The following is a 19,454-nucleotide window of genomic DNA, read 5'->3' as shown; positions in this document are numbered from 1 at the left end:
TGACGAAGGGTCTGGGAGCACTGGGGTCAAAGGTCACAAATCTGGTCACTGGCTACCAGGCTGTGTGGCTAAGTAGCCATGGGGGACAGCCGCAGACAGCCCGGAAGGGAGGGCGGCAAGCTGGACAGAGAAACCATGACGCTTGGGGCGCACAGGGAAAAGCATGTGCATTGATTATGAAAATCTGTCCTGCGTGCTCTGTGTGCTTCGAGAAAGGGTAGCTTTGGTGATCTGACTTTCATTAATGTGAAGCAAGCTAGAAAATGAGAGCTGATTTTAATGAAACACCTTTTAGTCCTGCTTTTAAAATCAAAGTCCTACTCTATCTTGGAGGTCACCGAGGAAAGCCAAGAAGCTTTCCCCTTGACCCCGCTCATGCCCCTAACCAGAGACTGCAGGACGGGGCCCTGCTTTTACAGACCAATGACGCCAAGCCCCCCTCAGCAATTCTGATTTAACTCATGTGGGGTGAAGATGAGGAGGGGTGTTTTGTCAGAAGTTCAGGTGTAGGCAGAGACGGACAGTCTTTGCCCCTCCAGGTGAGCAGATGGCTGGATCTGTGCTACGGGATGAAACTGCAGTGAACTCAGAGGTCAGCCTGCCCTAGCAGTGAGTTCCTAAGTTGAGTTAAAGCCCCCCAAAATCCTACACGTTGAAATTGACACTGCCTCCCCATTGCCAGCCTGGGGCACTGGGGCACGAGGAGAAGCCAGATTAGTTAACTTGGTTTTTAAGGCTCCAGGAGCACAGACATGCTGCTACCTGCGGAGTTAGCATTGCCAAGTGTAGCTGTGCCTGATAAGGAAGACCCACAGGGTGTGGAGATCCCCACGTGGGTAGTTCACACCCCAGAGCATCCAAATCTCCATGACGGTCATGCACTTGAGGCTTCTCCCGCACTAGACCAACCCGCATTGATTCTGTCTGCAAACTGGGAATGCAGGACTGACATGCATTTCATCTTCCTCTCCACTCCTGCGTGCTCTCTGCTGAAGAAGGGGAGGGTCAGGATAGCAGCAGAACAATTCATAGATTTAAATCGCCATCCCTCGCCCACCCCCAAACCAATGGGTTTCCATAGGTCAGGTTTACCCTCATAGAAAGTCTTCAGAAGCTATTTCCCTCATAAAGCTTTCCCCTCTCCTTATAGCTGGAAGTAATCTAAATTCCTAAATGCGCCCTCTGTAATTCTCACCCAGTATTACGGTTTCTTGGGTCCTTGACTCAGAACTGCCCCCGATCTCTAACCTGCAAGTCCACACGTTCTGTATCTTGGTATCTCTCCCAGTCGCCTGCCATAATGCCTTGAGTGCAGTGGCATTTGCTAAATATTCTTTGCACTGATGAATGAATAAATGAATCTCTGGCTCTTATGAAGAATTGAGAAGAACAGAACTCAGAGCCTTCCTTAAGATAAATCTTAAATGTGTGGCTTATGTAACTCATTCTCAAGGGGAAAGTCGGGACCTTCTTTCTTTTCAATCCCTCCCAGTATCAAATCTCTACAAGGCTGCTGTGGCCCAGCCCAGAGGCCAGGTGAGAGCACATCTCCCAGCGAAACTCCGTGAGGCACCCCCACAATGCCCCACCAGCGGACAGGCTCCACTCAGCTCTGGCTTCAGCTCTGTGGTTCCCATACACAGCACCCCGACATGACCTCTGCTCGGAGGACTCCCTCCAGGCGCCTTCTCCCGCTGGTGATCACTTCCTTGCCTCCTGGCATCTTCTCAACCAACCATTAACTGCAGATCAGAAATCTTTTAGTGGCTCCGGCCTAAAACACGTTCTGTGTAAAACGGGGAATGAACAGCCCAGGGATACAGAGGCACAGAACAAGTTGGTCTCTGCACGCATCTGAGAGGTACTGAGGGGCCAGGAAATCAGGACGGCTGTGGACAGCAGCAGGTGCGAACACCTGCTCAGGGGAGCACTTCTCCGCAAGCTTAGGAGGCAAGACGCTGGGGCTCAGTTTCTGATCTTTGCCGCAGCGGGTAACCCTAACTGCCAGCTGCTCTGTTTCCTGGGCTCAGGGTTTAATGCACCTCAAGCAGGCAGGTGTGTCTGGTTTCCACAGGCTTCTAGAAAAGGAGATCGCTAACCTGAGAAACTGAATAAAGGGCTGTCCAGTGGGAGATTTCAAATTACAACAGCAGTGCTTATTATACTCTGAAATGACACTTGTGCCTTCTGCGTTCACAAGCCTCCGGGGACTACCGTCCAGGATGTCTGTCTGGAAGGTGTCCGAGGAGAGCAGCCCGGACACTCACGATAATGAAGGGTCGCTCAGCACACGCCCCAACATACAAAGAGCACTCTTCACAAATGCCAGTCTACTTTAGCGATGTCACTGGCAGACGCCGTGAAATAACACACCTGTTAGAAGCGGGCATTAGGGGATCAGGACCTTGGGGGCTTGGAAGGAAGAGCAGAGGCAGGAGCCGAACTAGCTCTCAGGGGACTCATGTCTCGCTGCCAGAGCCGCAGTCCTGGAGGGGAGCTGGCTTGAGGGGATGGGCATGACCCCGGGAACCCTCCCCAGTTGCTCCAGGGTGCACTGCCCTCTCCAACAAGACTGTCCCGTTGAGGTTAACCAGAGGAATTCATCCCTCATTCAGCAGGTGCGAGCTGAGGGCAGGCACGGCACAGGGCACGAGGCACTGATAGACCTGGCCGAGAATTCGAAGTTCGTGCTGGACGGCATGGGACCCCAGAGCCAAACTGGGTTCCACCCTGACTTTTCTGTGCCCTGCCCTGTGAGTTCTGGCTGGTTATTTAACCTCTCGGTCTCGGTCTTCTCACCAGTAAGATGGGGGTGATCACAGTACCCACCTCGCAGGGCTGTTGCGAGGACTAGGTGAGTTAGTATATGAAGAGAGTTAAGAGCATCTGGTGCATCACAAGTGCTAGGGGCATTTCCTTATGATAATCACTGCCCTCCGTGGAATATACAGATGAGAAACGGGGGACCTGAGTCAAATGTATAGTTGTTCAACAGTGATACGTGGCTAGAGTAGGGAGGAGGCAGAAAAAGCGTGTATGTGGTGGGGGAGGGGCTGTAAATTTCGAGAAACAAAGAGCCTCACGGAGAACGTGACTTTGGAGAACAGTCTGGATGAGAGGGAAAAAGGGAGCCATGGAAGTCTGGAGGGAGAGCATTCCAGGCAGAGGGAAAAGTACTCCCCGCCCCCCCCCCCCCCAGTGGGAGTGTGCCTGGGAAGTAGGGAGCTGGAGGCCAGGGTGTCTGTGGGGGAGGAAGAGAGGGGACAGCAGGAAGAAAGGAGGTCGGAGAGTGAACTTTCCAGAAGCTCACCTCCTAGAGCGGGGCTTCTTGCTAAAGCAGCGCTGGCTCCCCTCCACCTTGCACCCGTGTGTCCCGACAGCAGAGCCAGAGCCCCAGGCCGACTGACCTGCTCCTGGTGCTGACACCGGACGTGCAGCAGCTGTGCGTGGTGCTCCTCCTGCAGCCGTACCATCTCCGCCTCAAACTGCAACTGCAGCCGCTCCTCCAGGTCCTGCAGCTCCGCCTGCTGCTGCCAGCCCAGCTTCCGCACCTCCTCCTCGAACCGCCTCTCCAGGTCCTCCTTCTCCTTCTGTAGTTTCTCGCACTTGGCTGTATGGAAGGCTGGGGGAGGAGGGGGGGGAATAACCCCTTTTAAACAATGGGTTACGGGACCAAAGGCATCACACCCAAGTGTCTTTAATCCCCACCGGTGGATCACCCAGGTCACCGTCACAACCAGGGCGAGCTCCTCTTACTCCTGCTTCTGGAGAGCTTCACCGTTTGCAAAGCGCTTTGCCCTCTACCACATTTGATCCTTACAACAGACGCTGGGTGTTGAGGTTGAACCTGAGCCCCAGGGAGCTCATGGGACTTGCCCAAGGTTCCTCTGGTGTGCGGAGAGAGAGCTGTGAAGGCAAACTTGGGCTTTCTGACCACAAGTCCTGTGTTCCTGTACTACAGCAGGGCGTCTCTGAGAGCCCACAGACCACAGCCATCAAGATACGGGGTATTTGTTAAAAATGCCCGCTACTAGGCATGCTGAGTGGGTCAGAGCCCCTGGGGCAGGAACTCAGGATTTACTTTTTACAAGGTCCATGGTGACTCATGTCCATTGAGGTCTGGATCTGAGTGTCCCTGGAAGCTGGGGAAAGGATGGGGAGGGGGTGGGGAAGTGGGGACAGAGGGGAGGGAGGACACGCAGATACTGAAGGCTGTTCCCTCGGGGCTGAAATGCCAGGTGGGACGATCTCAGAGAAAGTGCAGGGATGTGGGAGCTTCACAAACCACCATTCTTCTCCCCCAGAAGGACCAACGGCTCAATACCCCTTGGCGTAGGCATGACACCCGGCAGAGCCGTGGCGTGTTTTCTGTGCAGGGGATGGGGACAGTGGCACAGCCCATACCCAGTCGCCCCAACCCTGCCCCTGCTCTGCTTAGCATTTGTGCTTCCCTAAGGCTACAGGCAGGAGTGACGGCTTCCATTTTAAAGATCGCTGCCTCCACTGCTAACTGTTTTCAAGAAGGAGAAAAACAGCCTGACAATCTGCTCTGCTTAGGCCACATGGAGTTGCTTACATTCAGCACACGCACACAGAAAGGTGCTCACACACAACATGTACGTTCCACAAACGCCCGCCGCTCTGCACGACATGCTGGGGAAACACGGTCACGTACTTCGTAACGGTGTAAATGCCAGCTAAATGGGATCTGCACCTTGTGTGTGTGTGTGTGTGTGTGGCGGGGGGGGGTGGTGATCAGGAACACACACCCAGGGGAAGAGAGACCGCATTTGAAACATGCTAATCAGAAGTCCCACCCTAAAGAGGCAGCTAGTTCAAAGGCTCCTTTGTCACATTCTGCTCTAAAAACGTTCTTATTCAGCATAGGGATGTTTAAAAATATTCTTCCCCTGGTAAGATGAGTGGTGGATTGGCTGGACAGCACGCAGACCCCTTGCCCTATGAGAACAGTGTGTAAGCAGCTGGCCAGCCCAGCAGCTGAAGACCGACCCCAGCAGCCTTCCTGCTCTCCTGCTTCACCTGGCCTAGGGTCCCAGGTCCTGGCATCGGCTGGAGGATTCCGACGCGTGGTCTGGAGAAGCTGTTTGCAGGATCTGCCAAGGTAATTGGGGGAGCCCAGGGTGGGATGGCGGGTGTTGTCCCCTCCAGGTGTGGGAAATCAGAAAGCGTACTGTCTTAGAGAATTTAAAAGCAATAACCAAACGGACTCGGAGAACTCTCTGCCTTTTAATATTACCTGGTACCGCAAATTTGAAAAATGTTAGTGAAAAATAATCCTCCCCAACAAAAGTTGGCCTAAGTTCCAAACAATTGCTATAGTTACTGTTGAGGTTTTTAAAAATAATTTTTGCGCTTCCAAAAAAATCACAGAGAAAACTTGTACATACAGGACAAATGATTGTACAAATGACATTTGTCCCCTGAACGATTTGAGAATAAGGTGCTACCTGTTGTCCCACTAACCCTGAATTCCTTAGTGTATATTCCCTGCAAACAAGGACATTCTCCCACACGACTACGATATATTCATTAAGATCAGGACATTGACCCTGATCCAGTAGTGCCATCCAATGTTCAGGCCCACTGAAATTTCACCAATTGTCCCAGTAAATCCTTTCTAGAAAAATAATCCGGTTCTGAATCGTTAAGTTGCCTTTAGGTGCATGGTCTCCTCACTCTCCTCCAGTCTGGAACAACCCTTGGTCTGTTCTGGACTTTCTGGACCTTGGCACTTTTATTTTATTTTATTTTTTTAAAGATTTTATTTATTTATTTATTTATTTATTTATTTATTTGAAAGAGAGAGAGAGAGAGTGCACACGAATAGGGGGAGCAGCAGAGGGAGAAGCAGGCTTCCCGCTGAGCAGAGAGCCTGATGTGGGGCTCGATCCCGGTACCCCAGGATCATGACCTGAGCAGAAGGCAGATGCTTAACTGACTGAGCCAGCCAGCCACCCTGAACTTGGCACTATTAAAGACTAAAGGCCATTATTCCAGAACGTCTATCAATTTGCTGTGTCTGATGATTCCTCATTACTAGATTCGGGTCACGCGTGTTTGGCAGAAACGTCACAGAAGCGGCATTGCATTCTCATTTGAATGTTAACCAATAAAAATGAAATTTCTTTTTCAACTGGGTGTGTAGTGAGTCGGGAAGATGATGCTTATTACTGATTATTGCAAGGTTATACGGGAAGTGATCCGTGGTATAAAGGAGCAATGTACGAATGAGCCATCTAGAGCGTCACATACGCTCGGGATGCCCCTGAATATTGTTGTCACCTCCACTGAGAGTCAATCTTTTGGGCAAGGTTTACCTAAGGGACAGATTTCTGGGGCTGCTAACAAATACTAGCATGAATAACAGACTCAGTCTGAGGCTTTCTGGTGCCTGGTAGTGAGGTCGTGGTGGAAAAGGTTGAGGGTTCTCCCTTACGCCTGATCACTGGAGGCTACGGTCCCTATAAAAAGGACCTGACAGTAACTAACAGCCAAAGGGGCTCTGGTCTGGAAGTAGCAGTGGGAAACACTTGCTCCCGGAAGTTCTGGCTCCCTGGCTTTAGCCTAGTGCTGGCTTTTCCCAAAGACCCTCCAGCCGGGGAAAATTATTAGCGGTTTCACCAGGGAATTTAGCTGGTAAACAAACAAAAAAAAGGCTCTCAGGATCCAGAGACCAGGTGAGAGGTGTGTATATAAAGACAGGTTTATCCTGGGGTGGCTGGATTTTATTTTTAAATTTTAAAAAATTTTTAAAGGATTTTATTTATTTGAGAGAGAGCCAGAGAGCATGAGTAGAGAGGGGAGGGGCAGAGGGAGTGGGAGAGGGAGAAGCAGACTCCCTGATGACTGGGGAATCTGACACGGGACTCGACCCCAGGACTCTGGAATCAGGACCTGAGCAGAAGCCAGACATTTAACTGACTGAGCCACCCAGTTGCCTCCTGGGGTGACTAGATTTTTTTTTAATAGCACAGAACAAAGACCACAGAATGTGCATTTAAAAAATAGTGGTTGGAAAAAAAATAGTGGTTGATGGACTGAGACAAAGTCGAATTGAGCCAAACAGAAGGGCGCCTGGGTGGTTCAATTGGTTCAGAGTCGGGATCTTGATTTCGACTTGGGTCATGATCTCAGGGTTGTGAGACTGAGCCTCATATGAGGCTCTGTGCTCAGCACGGAGTCTGCTTGAGTTTCTCTCTCCCTCTGCCCTTCCCCCAGGTTGTGTGTGCTCTCTCTCTAAAATAAATAAATAAATCTTTAAAAAACAATGGAGGCAAATAGAGGAGCTGTAATTGTACCTACACTGGGTAAGGATGGGAGTCATCTGACAGAAGGAACAAGGACACCACTAGATGACGGCTGGGGACACACAGGTAGCCTCAGGACAGTTTCTGGATTCCGAGGCCTGCTCGGAGGACGCTCTTTTTCCTGTAATTTGGGTGGACTAACTTCATTGTGGTCTTTACCCCATGCACCAGTGGATGGGGACAAAGTAGTGACAATATGTTTGCTTTTATTTAAAATAGGTCTACAAAGCACTGCATAGACAGGTGACACAGATGGCCAAAAGGTCATGATGGTCAGCACCGTTCCTGAATAAGCATATGCAAACCAAAGTAAGAAACGATCTTTCATCAATAAGGCTACAAAAGATGAAATATTCTGATAACACAGGGAAGATCTGAGAAAGTAGAATCCAATGGACCATTCGTGGGAATATGATGGATAAGCCGCTTTGGAGGGCAAGAATATCTTTCAACATTGACATGAGAGGGATGGGAGCACTTGGGGGGTGACAGTGACAGAGGAAGGGTTTTTTGCAGGGGTGATGAAAATGTTCTAAACAGATTGTGGTGACAGTTGCACAACTGCAGATACACTAAAAACCACGGAATTGTACACTTTAAATGGCATGACAGGGAAAATAGCTCCGAGGATTAATGTAGATTTTTTATAGAAGGAAAGGTCATATTCTGATTGGAAAACATCCATATAACAAGGACGAGGATACATGCTGGCAAAATGAAACAGAAATGCAAACCCCACCAATTCACTGTCTTACACACACGCACACATACACCGATACCTGCGGAACATGACAGAACATGGGAGAAGGGCAGAGGGAGAGAGAAACTCAATTCTTACTGCCTCTGAACTAGAGATAGAGCGAGCATATAAAGCTCAAATGAAAATAACAAAACATGCTAATCATGTATTTTGGTTTTGATAAGTGCTATTTTGTATGGGAAAAAATTTATTCATTATATAGTCCCCCTATCAGTGTCGTTAATTCTAGGAAATTTAGGCAGTAAGCTAACGCTACAGATTGTGTAGTTGGAAAGAAACAGGTAGAAAGGTAGAGAAACAAATGAAAACCAATCAGTTCACTGGAGGAAGAAATGACATGATGCATGCCCTTGAAGCCTACAATTTTGCAAGTGCACAAAGTAGCTCTCAGATGGTGACTACAGCAGGATTTGCTTTAGGGAAGCAGTCTGGGCTAGTTATAGAAATGATCAGTGCAATATACATGTAGGACAAATCCTGTATATAAAGCGATATGGGTAACCAGTAAAAAAAAAATAAGGTAAATCTTTTTGTGCCATTATGGACTGATATCTGTAACATATTATTAAACAAAAAAGGTATGATGCAGAAACAGTGTGATGATGTAATTCTATTTGGAATGAAATATATCTGTATTTCCACTTCCCTTATTCGGGGGGTTGTGTGCTTAATTATAGGACTCCAGGTCCAGTGAAGACCTGTAACAACCTACATTTAATTTAAAAAAACCTATTATTTCTTTATGTTTCAAAAGTTAAAAAAATTTAAAAATTACTATCATAATTGGGACACCTGGGTGGCTCAGTCAGTTAAGGGTCTGCCTTCAGCTCAGGTCATGATTCCAGGGTCCTGGGATTGAGCCCCACATCGGGCTCCCTGCTCAATGGGGAGTCTGCTTCTCCCTCTCCCTCTGCCTGCCACTCCCTGTGCTTATGCGCTCCCCCTCTCTCTGACAAATAAATTTAAAAAAACCTTTTTAAAGAACTACGATCGTAATTAAGAAGACAGGGTTTGAAAAGGTTATGGTATCCAGTGGTCAGAACTAACAAGACTCTTGTATCTTACTTGTTATTTTATTTATATTAGTGGCAGAGTGATTCATGGGACTGGGAGTCAGAGACGATTGGTTTTCATCCGAGAGCTCTCCCTGAACTACACTGTTGCCTTAAATAAATCATGAGCTGTGAAACCCTCCGTTTTGCTGTCTATAAGGTGGCAAAGTATTCATTTTTTTTCACATAGAGCTGCAATCCCCAAATTCCCAGTTGCTATTAGGTACAAGTGAGGGGACACCTCTAATTTTCCGATGCCGCCATGTTGTAAGCCCTGAGCCTGCAGAAGACACTAGCTAGAAGAGCAGCTGGGACCCCAGGAGGACAGCTCCAATAAGGGAGTCCCCAGAGAAAGAAAAGTCACATCATGTCTTTCTTCTGGTCAATCTTCAAAAATATATCTATTCGGACATTTTGTAGACAGAGATTAAGGCAGGCTAATTTAGTAGCCTTACACAACATCTGGAGTCTTACTTTCATTCATTCTTTCTTTTTTTCTATTCTCGTGAAAGCATTTGGTACTTTATAGTGAGAGACACCCACCATGATAATACATCCTTAGAACCTAGGAAGCTGAGACAATAATTTTGAGAATAACAGGATTTTGATTGGTTAAGAACATTTAACACTTGTAATTCACAAGCATGAGTTTGAAAAGCAAAAGCAGGATTAGAATCTATGGTGCAGTTAAAGCTGAACAGTGTATGTAAGAATGTATACAGTGGTGTGTATGTGTGCATATACACTATAAGACTATATAATATTATTAAAGCTGCATTTAGCACATCCCCAGATATACATAATACCACGATACCAACCCATCAGCTCGTGAGTGGGACACATGACGATGTAGGGATCCTTGGGACACCGGCAGAGAAAACTGCTGCGGCACCATTTGTAAAAAAAAAAGTACTGTGTTAACCACAGCTCATAAATCAACTGAAAAGAGCAGAATTCAGTGAGTAAGATCAATTTCCTGTAAACAAATGGCCAACGGTCTTTCAAATAATTACAACTTTTTATCAGTTTGCCAAAGAGGTAGCAAAGATAAAAAAGGATAAAGGTAAATACCACGCAGGCTCTACAGCTCAGGACAAAGGTATAAGGAACAATATTGCACTGCCTTCTGCATCATAGCAAGGGCTTTAGTGGACACAATTATAAAATCATCTAAATATAAAGAAAGGAGGGCCACCTGGGGGGCTTAGTGCCTGCCTTGGACTCAGGTCAGGATCCCAGAGGAGTCCCGCATGGGGCTCCTTGCTCAGCAGGGAGCCTGCTTCTCCCTCTGCCCCTTCCCCTGCTTGTGCTCCATCTCTCTCTCTGACAAATAAATAAATAAAATCTTTAAAATAAATAAATAAATGAGAGATGATACTCTGTTTATAAGTATTTATATAGTATATAAGTATTATAATAGTATAAGTATTAATAGTAACCTTATTATTTACTAATATACTTAATAAGTATATAATAAGTATATAAATAATAAGCACATAGTAAGTATGTAAGAATCTAGTATATCCTATGTCAGTATCTAAGTATTATAAGAGTCACTGAATTCCTACACTGAGCTGTTAACCCCCAGTATCTCAGGATGTGACCGTGTTTGGAGACAGGATCCTCACAGAGGTACTGAAGTTAAAATGAGGGCATTAAGGTTGGCTCTAATCTAATCTGACTGGTTAGATTCCCCAGATGCCTGTGGAAGAAAGATGATGTGACAGAAGGGGTCCATCTATAAAACCCAAGAGGAGAGAGGCCCCAGAAGAATTAGCACCCTGCCAACACCTGGGTCTTGCCCTGCCAGCCTCCATGACTGTGAGAAAATGGCTTTCTGTTGTTTAAGTCCCCCAGCCGGCGGGACCTAGTAAGTGCAGCCCTAGAAAACTGAAGTAGTCACCATCGTCACATACAGATGGAGCGAGATCCCACAGTTACAGAGACGATTAAGTTGCTTCTTTGGCGGGGTGGAGGGGGAGGTAATTAAACAGACATAACAACTTTCAAGGAAAAAAATTAAAAATTAACCATAATCTCCCTACATAGAAAAGATGAAATTTTCAATTGCAGGTTCCCTTCATAGCTGTTGCCGTGGTGTGAATTCTTAATATTCTATTAGGAAATGTCCGTGTCCTGATGCTTAACATTTTCACGGCTTCCTTAGATTCCCCTGTTGATGTACCACAATTAATACTCCTTTATTGCTGGAAATATGGTCTATGTCACCCATATATTATTTTGATTTTTCCATTAGGATAACTCCCCAGGAGTGGAAATTATAGGGGGCTGAATTTTATGAGCGTCTTTACACTGTGAAGTTTTTCGTTTTGGGTTTTTTTTTTTTTTTTTTTATGGCAGTGATTTTGTAACCAACGAGTGCCCACTAGGGGGAGCCATACTGCCTGAAAAAATGCCCTCTGGTGGCGAATGACTTTGTCTGCACTTGTCAGATCCCAGGGACAGGCAGAAGGCTAACAGGGTTGGTCTGCAAACAGGCTGTGCGAGTTCTGGCCGCAGTGTCCTTCACAGCCCTACCCTCAGCTTCTCTGTAAGACCTTCGTTTTGATGAAAATGTCAAGGAGAGAGAAAAGGACATGAAAGGTCCAGTACTGAGCAGAAAAGAGACAGAAGTCAGGGAGAGTCCTTTACCTACCTCTTTACCTGTTTGTGTTCCTACCAGTGGGACAGGGTCACACCCACAGGCAGGCCGACAGTCAGTAGACAGTGACTGAACTTACCGAGCACCTGCCCTGTGCCAGCCCCCCCGCAGTCCCCCATTCCGTGGCGCGGTGTGAATAAGACACAGTGTCACTAATAAGTGAGCAAAACTTTTAAATAGCAATGTTTTAGCTAGCTGAAGATTTTAATAACTACAGAGAAGTAAAAGAAGGATGACACTAACAAAGGACCAGGGAAAGGGCAGGTTAGGCTGAGGCGGGATGGACCAGGGAGGTCCCTCTGGGAAGACAACATCCAGTTAGTTGTGAATGATGAGAGGCGGTGCCCAGAGAGCTGGAGGGAGGGAGGCTCATGTGCAAGGAACAGCAAGTACAAAGGTCCTGAGCCCGGAATGTTTCGGGGTCCATAAGGAACAGAAAGACTGCCACGGGGCTCGAGTGTCCATGACAGGGAGAGTGGAGGGAGGTGAAGTTCAAGAGACAGGCAGGGTCAGGTCGTGCAGAGCCCGAGGTGTCTGAGGAGGAGTTGGGGCTCTACTCTGGTACAGTGGGAAGCCCAGACAGTCTCAAACGGGGGATAACAAGGGCTAAGTAAGCTTTTACAAGATCCCTCTAGCGGCTGCAGACTACAGGAGCCAAGGATGGGGACAAGAGCAGCAATGAGACGATGTGTGTGGAGTCCCGGCAGAGTTCATGGTGAGGGGAACTAAGTCTACAGCAGGCTGAGGAATGGATGGACGCGTGCTGTATTTGGGAGGCAAAGCCACCTTGACATGCTCAAGGATTGGAGGAAAGAGATGAAGGAAGTCAGGAAGCATGAATCAGGTGACTGGTCTGAGCAGTGGGGGACAGTGGTGCCATTTCAGGAGATAGGAACATGGCGGGAGGAGTCCCACCAGAGAGAAACACCAGGCATTAGGCATCAGACAAAGCTCTCCTGGATTCATAGATGAATGCATACACACCAGAGGGCCCACAGTTCACAGATGCTGGGGTGGGTTCTCCTCTAGTCCACGGTACCTGGGAAGGGCTTTCCCTTCAGGACCCTGAATTCTGACAAGCCACTTTAATGATGAACGAGGATAGGCTGTATTACAGTGATTTGTAGGCTGTGGTCCATTTTATAAAAGTGTTGAGGTGTTCAAAGCCTGACACCTCAGGAGAGACTCCAGTTAGTAGATCTCTCCCAGGGAAGCTGGGGCAGTTTGGCCGCTGTTCATTCCTCCCTGTGGGGGTGGACATGGTTTCTGGAAGAATCCTCAAGATCTGGCCGTGGCAAGAGAAAGAGCATTTTCCAGATGTTAGGAGTTTTGATAGCTATGGGACAGATACAGAAAGGTATCTTCCTGAGGTGTGTTTGAAAGCCCCTGAACATTTCACTTACCTATGGGTCAAACTTTGGGAACACAGCCCCAAGAGTAGATGATGATATACAAGACACCTCAAGATTCCCGAACACACGTCATGATGAGCCGAAGCCCACTCCTCACCACTGACACGTTCACCCAGGACTGAGAGTGAACAAGTCTTCCTGTGCCCTGGACCCTGAGAAGCACAGTCCCCACACACCAGAAGTTGAGGATGGTGGGTGCCCGGGGGTGGGGGGGCGGTGTTGTGGGGAGAAGGGCAAGTCCAAGGGGAAGGAGTTGGATGGCGCCTAGGAAGGACAGGGGACACAGGCAGCAAGCAGCCCGCAAGTGAGGCAAGGCAAGGGGGTAGGAGGGAAGGAATGGGGCTGGGCTCCAGCCTCTGCTGACACCCGCTGTGGGAGTTTTAGTACATCATTCAACCTCTCTGGGTTTCAACATTCTCATCTATAAAATGAGGAGGTAGGGCAGGCACTATTCTGGGCTGACTGTGTCCCTGATCCCCCAGATCATATGTTGAAATCCTAACCCCCAGGACACCTCAGGATGTAACTGCTTTCGGAGATAGGGACCTTGAAGAGGTGATTAAGCGAAAATAAGGCCCTAAGTTAGAGGGACAGTTGTCCTTCCAAGAAGAGGAAGAGACAGCAGAGATGTGCATGTTCAGAGGTCAGGTGAGGACACAGGGAAAAGACATCCACCTGCAAGCCAAGGAGAGGGCCCTCAGCAGAAAACAACCCAGGGATGTCCAGCCTCCAGAAGCATGGGGAAAGAACTTTCTGTGGTTTAAGGCCCCCTGTCTGTGGTGTTTTGCTAGAGCAGTCCTTGCAGACTGATTCCTATGGGCACTTGGAGTGCTAAGCCCCCTTCCTCTCCTAGCCTTCTAGAATTCTATGGATATTATAATGGTGACCCAGATCCTCAAGAAGAGTCTTCCTTGAAGAAGACAGGGAAGAGTATATGATTTTTTGTTATGACCCTCCCCCAATGGTCCCCTAAAGAGAGAAGTTTCATCTGTAGGGGAAATGTACACAGTCACTCATCTCCATGACATGAGACATTACGAGTGATAACAGTGCTTGGCATTTGTATGTGTTTTCATTATAAAGTTCCTTAACACACAACACTACCTTGTTTCATCTTCCCAGCAAATTTCCAAGCTGGGCAAAGCAGTCATTTCTGCTTTGATTTTAGAGAAGAGGAAACAGAGGCTCAGAGGGGTGAAGTCACTTGTCCAAGCGGACGCAGCTAGAAAGGGACAGCCAGGATTCAATCCATGGGAATCTCAGAAGTGCTCTTTCCAGTAATAACTGGACTGCTATTCTGCCTTACATTTTGGAAGAAGGGGAAAAAAGAGATATAGGGAAAAAAGATAGAGAAATCCCAATCAGTAAGTCTCTTTCACAGTAAGAAATGCCTCGTGCCATTTTGACGTGTTCTTTAAGACAAAGGATGAGCATTTCAACAAATGGATAATGACTGATCTCATAGGTAAAGATAATGTGCAATGCGAATAGGTAATCTTCTTGGTCTGAGAGGAGAAAAACACAAGGATGATTTATGGAGGCAAAGAACTAAATGGAATTAAGAGGGTGGTTATAATCATATGTTTTGAAAAGCAAAACAATGCTGTCCACATGAGAACTAATAACATTACTGCCCATCAAGAGGAAATGGCTTGATGTGGAAAATGGTTTTGCACAGAGCTGGTTCTTCCTTTCCTCCAGGTTAATTTGGGCTTGTGGAGTTTTAAAGGCCTCTCCAGGGCACACGCTCATCTAACACACTCCACAGGGACCATCCTGAAGGCCCAGCTTTAGATGGGACAGGTAATGGCTTCATGTGGTTGTCAGGAATATTTATTGCTTTTAATTTTTTTTCTCTTTGCAAAATGGCATTGAAAAGAGGACCCTTTAATTTTATCTCAAATGAGTCCTTGTTACATAAATTGTATGAGTAACATCCTCTCCATGTAAAACATCCCTTTTAGAAGGAACTTTTAATAATGTCCTGGAAAATGTTTAAACAGTATAAGCTGAAGTTCTGGACTGCTCTTTATGATGGAGAGAACTTGCCCTACCGAGAGGTCTAGAAAATGAGCTCCCAGGACCTATCATGTAAGAAGCCCCACAACTTGGAGTGACCCTATTCTAGAGCAAGTAGCTAACTTCAATCTTCTGTCCCAGAGTTTGGCTGGCCCCTGCCCCTTATTTGCTCCTAGGTGAGTATGAGGATCAAATGTAGATAATACATTTTAGTGCATTTGGTGGTAATCGGCTTAAATATATTCCTTCCTTCCTTCAGGTTGCCAGATACAGCACCACCTGGTCTTGGGTATTCTGTGTTCTCCACGGGATTTGGGAGATGCCTCTCTGAGGTTTTCCCAGACCTGTGATCATCTTTATTTTCTGTCCAAGCCTTTACTGCCTTAATTTTTTCACAGGAATGGAAGATTAATGTTTTAAATCTTCAGGAGCTAATTTTTTCAAACATGGGCATTCCCCTATTAACTCATCTCAGCCTCTCTTCATTACTACCAAATACAACGGATCAATTCTAAGCAATAAAATGCACCACCTCAAATTCTTCCTACCCACAAATTTTTAGATAGAGACGCAAAAGGACCAGTTTTCACGCAATCGGCCATAGCCCAAGAGTGTGTTTAGGATTAATGGAAACACCTGCCCGATGCCCTGGCTAGACCCATTGCCTTGACCAGTGGACTCCCACACCACTTAGCAGAACACCAGGCAGCTCTCTGTAAACACGTGCTTTCTGGAACAAGACTGAGGGATCCCTCCCTGCAGAGTTAGTCGGTACGGGAGAAGGAAGCATGGGAAGCCACTCCTCTTTCAGGAAGCCTGGAGTGTTCTCACCTTCAGACTCCAGGTTATCCCAGTTCTTGGGTTGCTGTCTCTACGGTAGGAGAAAACTCCATTTAATTGGCAACAGTGTCTCAAATAGAACAGCCACTTTACTGCATCCAAGGGAATCATGACCTCCTCGGTGGTGGCTTCCTGTCAACCTGCAGACTGTTCTAATTTATACGGTCACCAAAACTGAGGGAACATTCAGAAAAATGGCCTTCAACTAAAAAAATGAAGACAGCTGTACCTCACCGAACAGAGCCGGGATGAAATATGGTCTGTGTTGGGTGGAGCAGCCGGCATGGTGTCTGGCTGGCTCAAGGCTCACCCTCACTGGGCGGCGTGCTGATGCCTTCCTGCTCCGAGTGTGGTCCCCTTACCCACGTGCTTATTAGACATGCAGAAGCTCAGGCCCAGTCAGACGGACTGAATCAGAACCTGCATGTGACCAAGATTCCAGGAGATTCCCATGAGAAGCATTGTCTGAGGTCTATGGGGTACCTGAGGGCAGGCGGGAAGTGAGATGTCACCTTTAGTGGAGGTCCTCTCTCTGAGCACACAGCTGCCAGGTAGGTAAGGAACTGGCTTCAAGACTATTGATAAAGCAAAACTTCTCAGTGATGAAAACCCACAAGTACGTCCTTTGGCCACAGTTCACGTTTAGTGAGGATGTGTGGCACCGAAGCAGCCAGCCTAGACCAAGACCTGCATGGGGGCTGCAGGCGGGGGGGTGGCAGACAGCATGGAGGGTGGTGGTGGATCTGGCTTCATGAGCTGGTCAAGTAAGAGGAGGAGGGACTAATGAGCTTTAGAATACAAGCATGGAAAGAACAGCAAGTTAGAGAAAATAAAATCTAAGAGAGACCAGATGATGAACCACACCAACCTCTTCTCCTGGTAGGAAATAGGGGCTGGGTGTGTGATCCCAAACAAAACCCAGCAATACCATGAAAAGGTTACAATGTTAAGGGTACCTTCCTGACAGCGAGGTATAAAGTATACAGAGACACCTGCCCCTGTGGCATTTCATAGAAAGCTGCAGAAAATACCAAGACAACTGTGTGTGACACAGTCGGAAAATAAGATGTGAAAGGGGGTATTTTTATTTTGTTTCTTTGCCTTGCCACCCTCTGCTGCTCAGAGATTGTGGAGAACCTTGGCTCATGAGCACAGGCCCGCCTGTTAGAGAAAGACATTAGATTCCTTGATGGTGGAGGTGCGAAGGGCTTACTATCTCTGGCAATAAATAAGAAGCGGGTCAGGTGGTGGTGGCCCGTGCAGTGTCTACTTTATCTGACAAGCCTCAGTGGGATGCACTTGCTAGATGTAGGGGGTTCTTAAAGTGACTTCGAGCAAAGTCAAACTCAGAGAGCACTGGGAGAGACGAGGAATCTTAGCACACACTGACCCGGGGATGGACAGAAGGGAGCTTAGCACTAGGATCCTGGCTGGGTTGGAGGAGCCATCCAGCTGGCCTCAATAAGGGTACAGGTATCCTCAGTAGGGGACATCTGGAGATTCAGATCAAATCCACCTTGTAGCTCTTAAGGCAAGTTATGATGTATTTGCAGTTAGGGAAGTTCCTCAGTTATTCCGTCATTCTTGGTTAATCCTGTTATTGTCTTTACACAGTGCTAGGTTAGAGACCTCCTCCAAGTGCTGTGACAGGAGCATGGGCTGTAGAGTCCAACAGACTTGGGCCTGAGCTTATTAGTTGATGCTTGTGTGTGGGGGATTAACCCACTGAGCCTCAGTTTCCTCTTCTGTAAAATGGGGTTCACACAGAGACTGCCTCTTAGGGTTAGTGTGAGGTTTACATGGAATAATTGAGGGTAGGTGCTTAGGATCTTATTTGGTCTCTACTAATCACTGGATAAATGGTTAGTGATAAATATTAGCTGTTGATTATTTTGGGGGGTCAAAGAATCATTATAATCTTATAAATGGGAATATTTTCCACACTTCATGAATGTTTGGCTGGGACAAAGGATAAAAAAAACACACATTCCGTGCATATATCTAGATGGAGTGGGCCCAACTTGACCTCTGAAGGTAAGACTCGGGTACTCAATGAGGGTATAGGAGGTCAGTGCTGCCCTAGCTAAAAATTATTTTCACAGTGTTTGTTATTATTGCTTTAGATAGCTGCACATCCGTGCATACATATTGTTTGAGGACACAGTTACCAGATAAGGACCTGACAGCCCCGTCCTGTGTCTCGTTAGAGGCTGGGGAGTGGCTGCCTGTATCAAAGCCAAAGCCCGAGATGATCGTGTGCACCTTACCTAATGGACCCGAGGGTGGCTGGAGGCGGTCCTCATTAGCAGAGACCTGTGTGATAATTCTTAGAATCCCCAAGAAGATAAGTTCCCCATTTTGTTGGCTAGTTAAAATATTACATGTCTGTTTTAAAAAACAGAATCACAGAGAAGCAGGAGGGGCTTCTCAATCACATGAGGTCCCAGAAAATGCAAACATTTCCTTCTCTTCTAGTTTCCCAGAAAAAGGTCTCGGGTAGAAAGGAAGGAAAAGCGCATCTGACCAGGAAAGGCACACCATGGATGGCATCACAGCTAACAGGTACTGAGCCCTCTCCACGGGCTGGAGGCGCTCCTGAGCGCTCTACGTGGACAGGTTACTGACCTGCCCAAAATCCCTACGAAGTGGGCAAGATCTCTACGCTGTGATCCTGTTTCATACAAGAGGAGCTGGAGCAGCAGAACCAAGTCAGTCCACATTTGTGGCGATCTCAAGTTCATGCTACTACAGGGTTCTGGCACCCAAAGCCAGAGGCTGTCAGACTTGAGCGGACATCAGAATCATGCGCGGGGCTTGCAGTTTAGTGGGTCTGGGCAAGGGGAGGGGCTGAGAACCTGCATTTCTAACGCGTTCCCAGGTCCTAACGCGTCAGCTGCTGCTGGTCCAAGCAGCACGTTGAGAAACACGGCTATAAACATACAGCGCTTCTGTATTAAACTGCAATGCAGACCATCTGAGGATCTTTTAAACATGCACACATTGATTCAGAGGTTGGGGTGGAGTGTGAGAGTTTGCATTTCAAACATGCCACCGGCTGGTGGAGGATGCTACTGGTCTAGGGACCACCCTTTGAGTAGCGAGGCCCTAGACCCAGTGCTCAGTACTCAGGCCTGTAGAGTGCTGCCTCTGCTGGGGGGGTGTAGAAGACCCACAGCCTTGACCATCAGTCTGGAATCTATCCCAGGCTATGGAATCTGCTCATTGCTGCCACTCTGAGCCATCTGTCTGTCTGACCACACACCTATCCGTTCTCTCTTACCTGGCCTGAGATTCCCTTGCTGACCTTGAGCCTGTCTGTTCAGACTTAGCTCTGAGGCTATGCCCTCTTAGCTAGTTTGAGTCTAAGGATACTGACTTTCC

At 47.5% G+C, this 19,454-nt stretch overlaps 1 protein-coding gene across 2 annotated transcripts in view; it reads right to left on the bottom strand.

Annotated features, from left to right (window-relative positions):
- The window catches only part of LOC111158574 (microtubule associated scaffold protein 2), a 586,722-nt gene that overhangs the window by 20,656 nt on the left and 546,612 nt on the right, over positions 1–19,454 (bottom strand). For both annotated transcript variants that reach the window (XM_022520694.1, XM_022520695.1), the window contains one exon: positions 3,408–3,622. In XM_022520694.1, the coding sequence (XP_022376402.1) occupies positions 3,408–3,622 (215 nt within the window). The remainder of the gene's footprint in view (positions 1–3,407; positions 3,623–19,454) is intronic.

The sequence above is a fragment of the Enhydra lutris genome, unplaced genomic scaffold (assembly GCF_002288905.1).
Source record: "Enhydra lutris kenyoni isolate GAN:26980312 unplaced genomic scaffold, ASM228890v2 scaffoldscaffold60, whole genome shotgun sequence".
Taxonomy (NCBI): Eukaryota; Metazoa; Chordata; class Mammalia; order Carnivora; family Mustelidae; genus Enhydra; species Enhydra lutris.
Note: the sequence above shows the minus strand (reverse complement) of the source record. Positions and strands in the feature narration are given on the sequence as shown.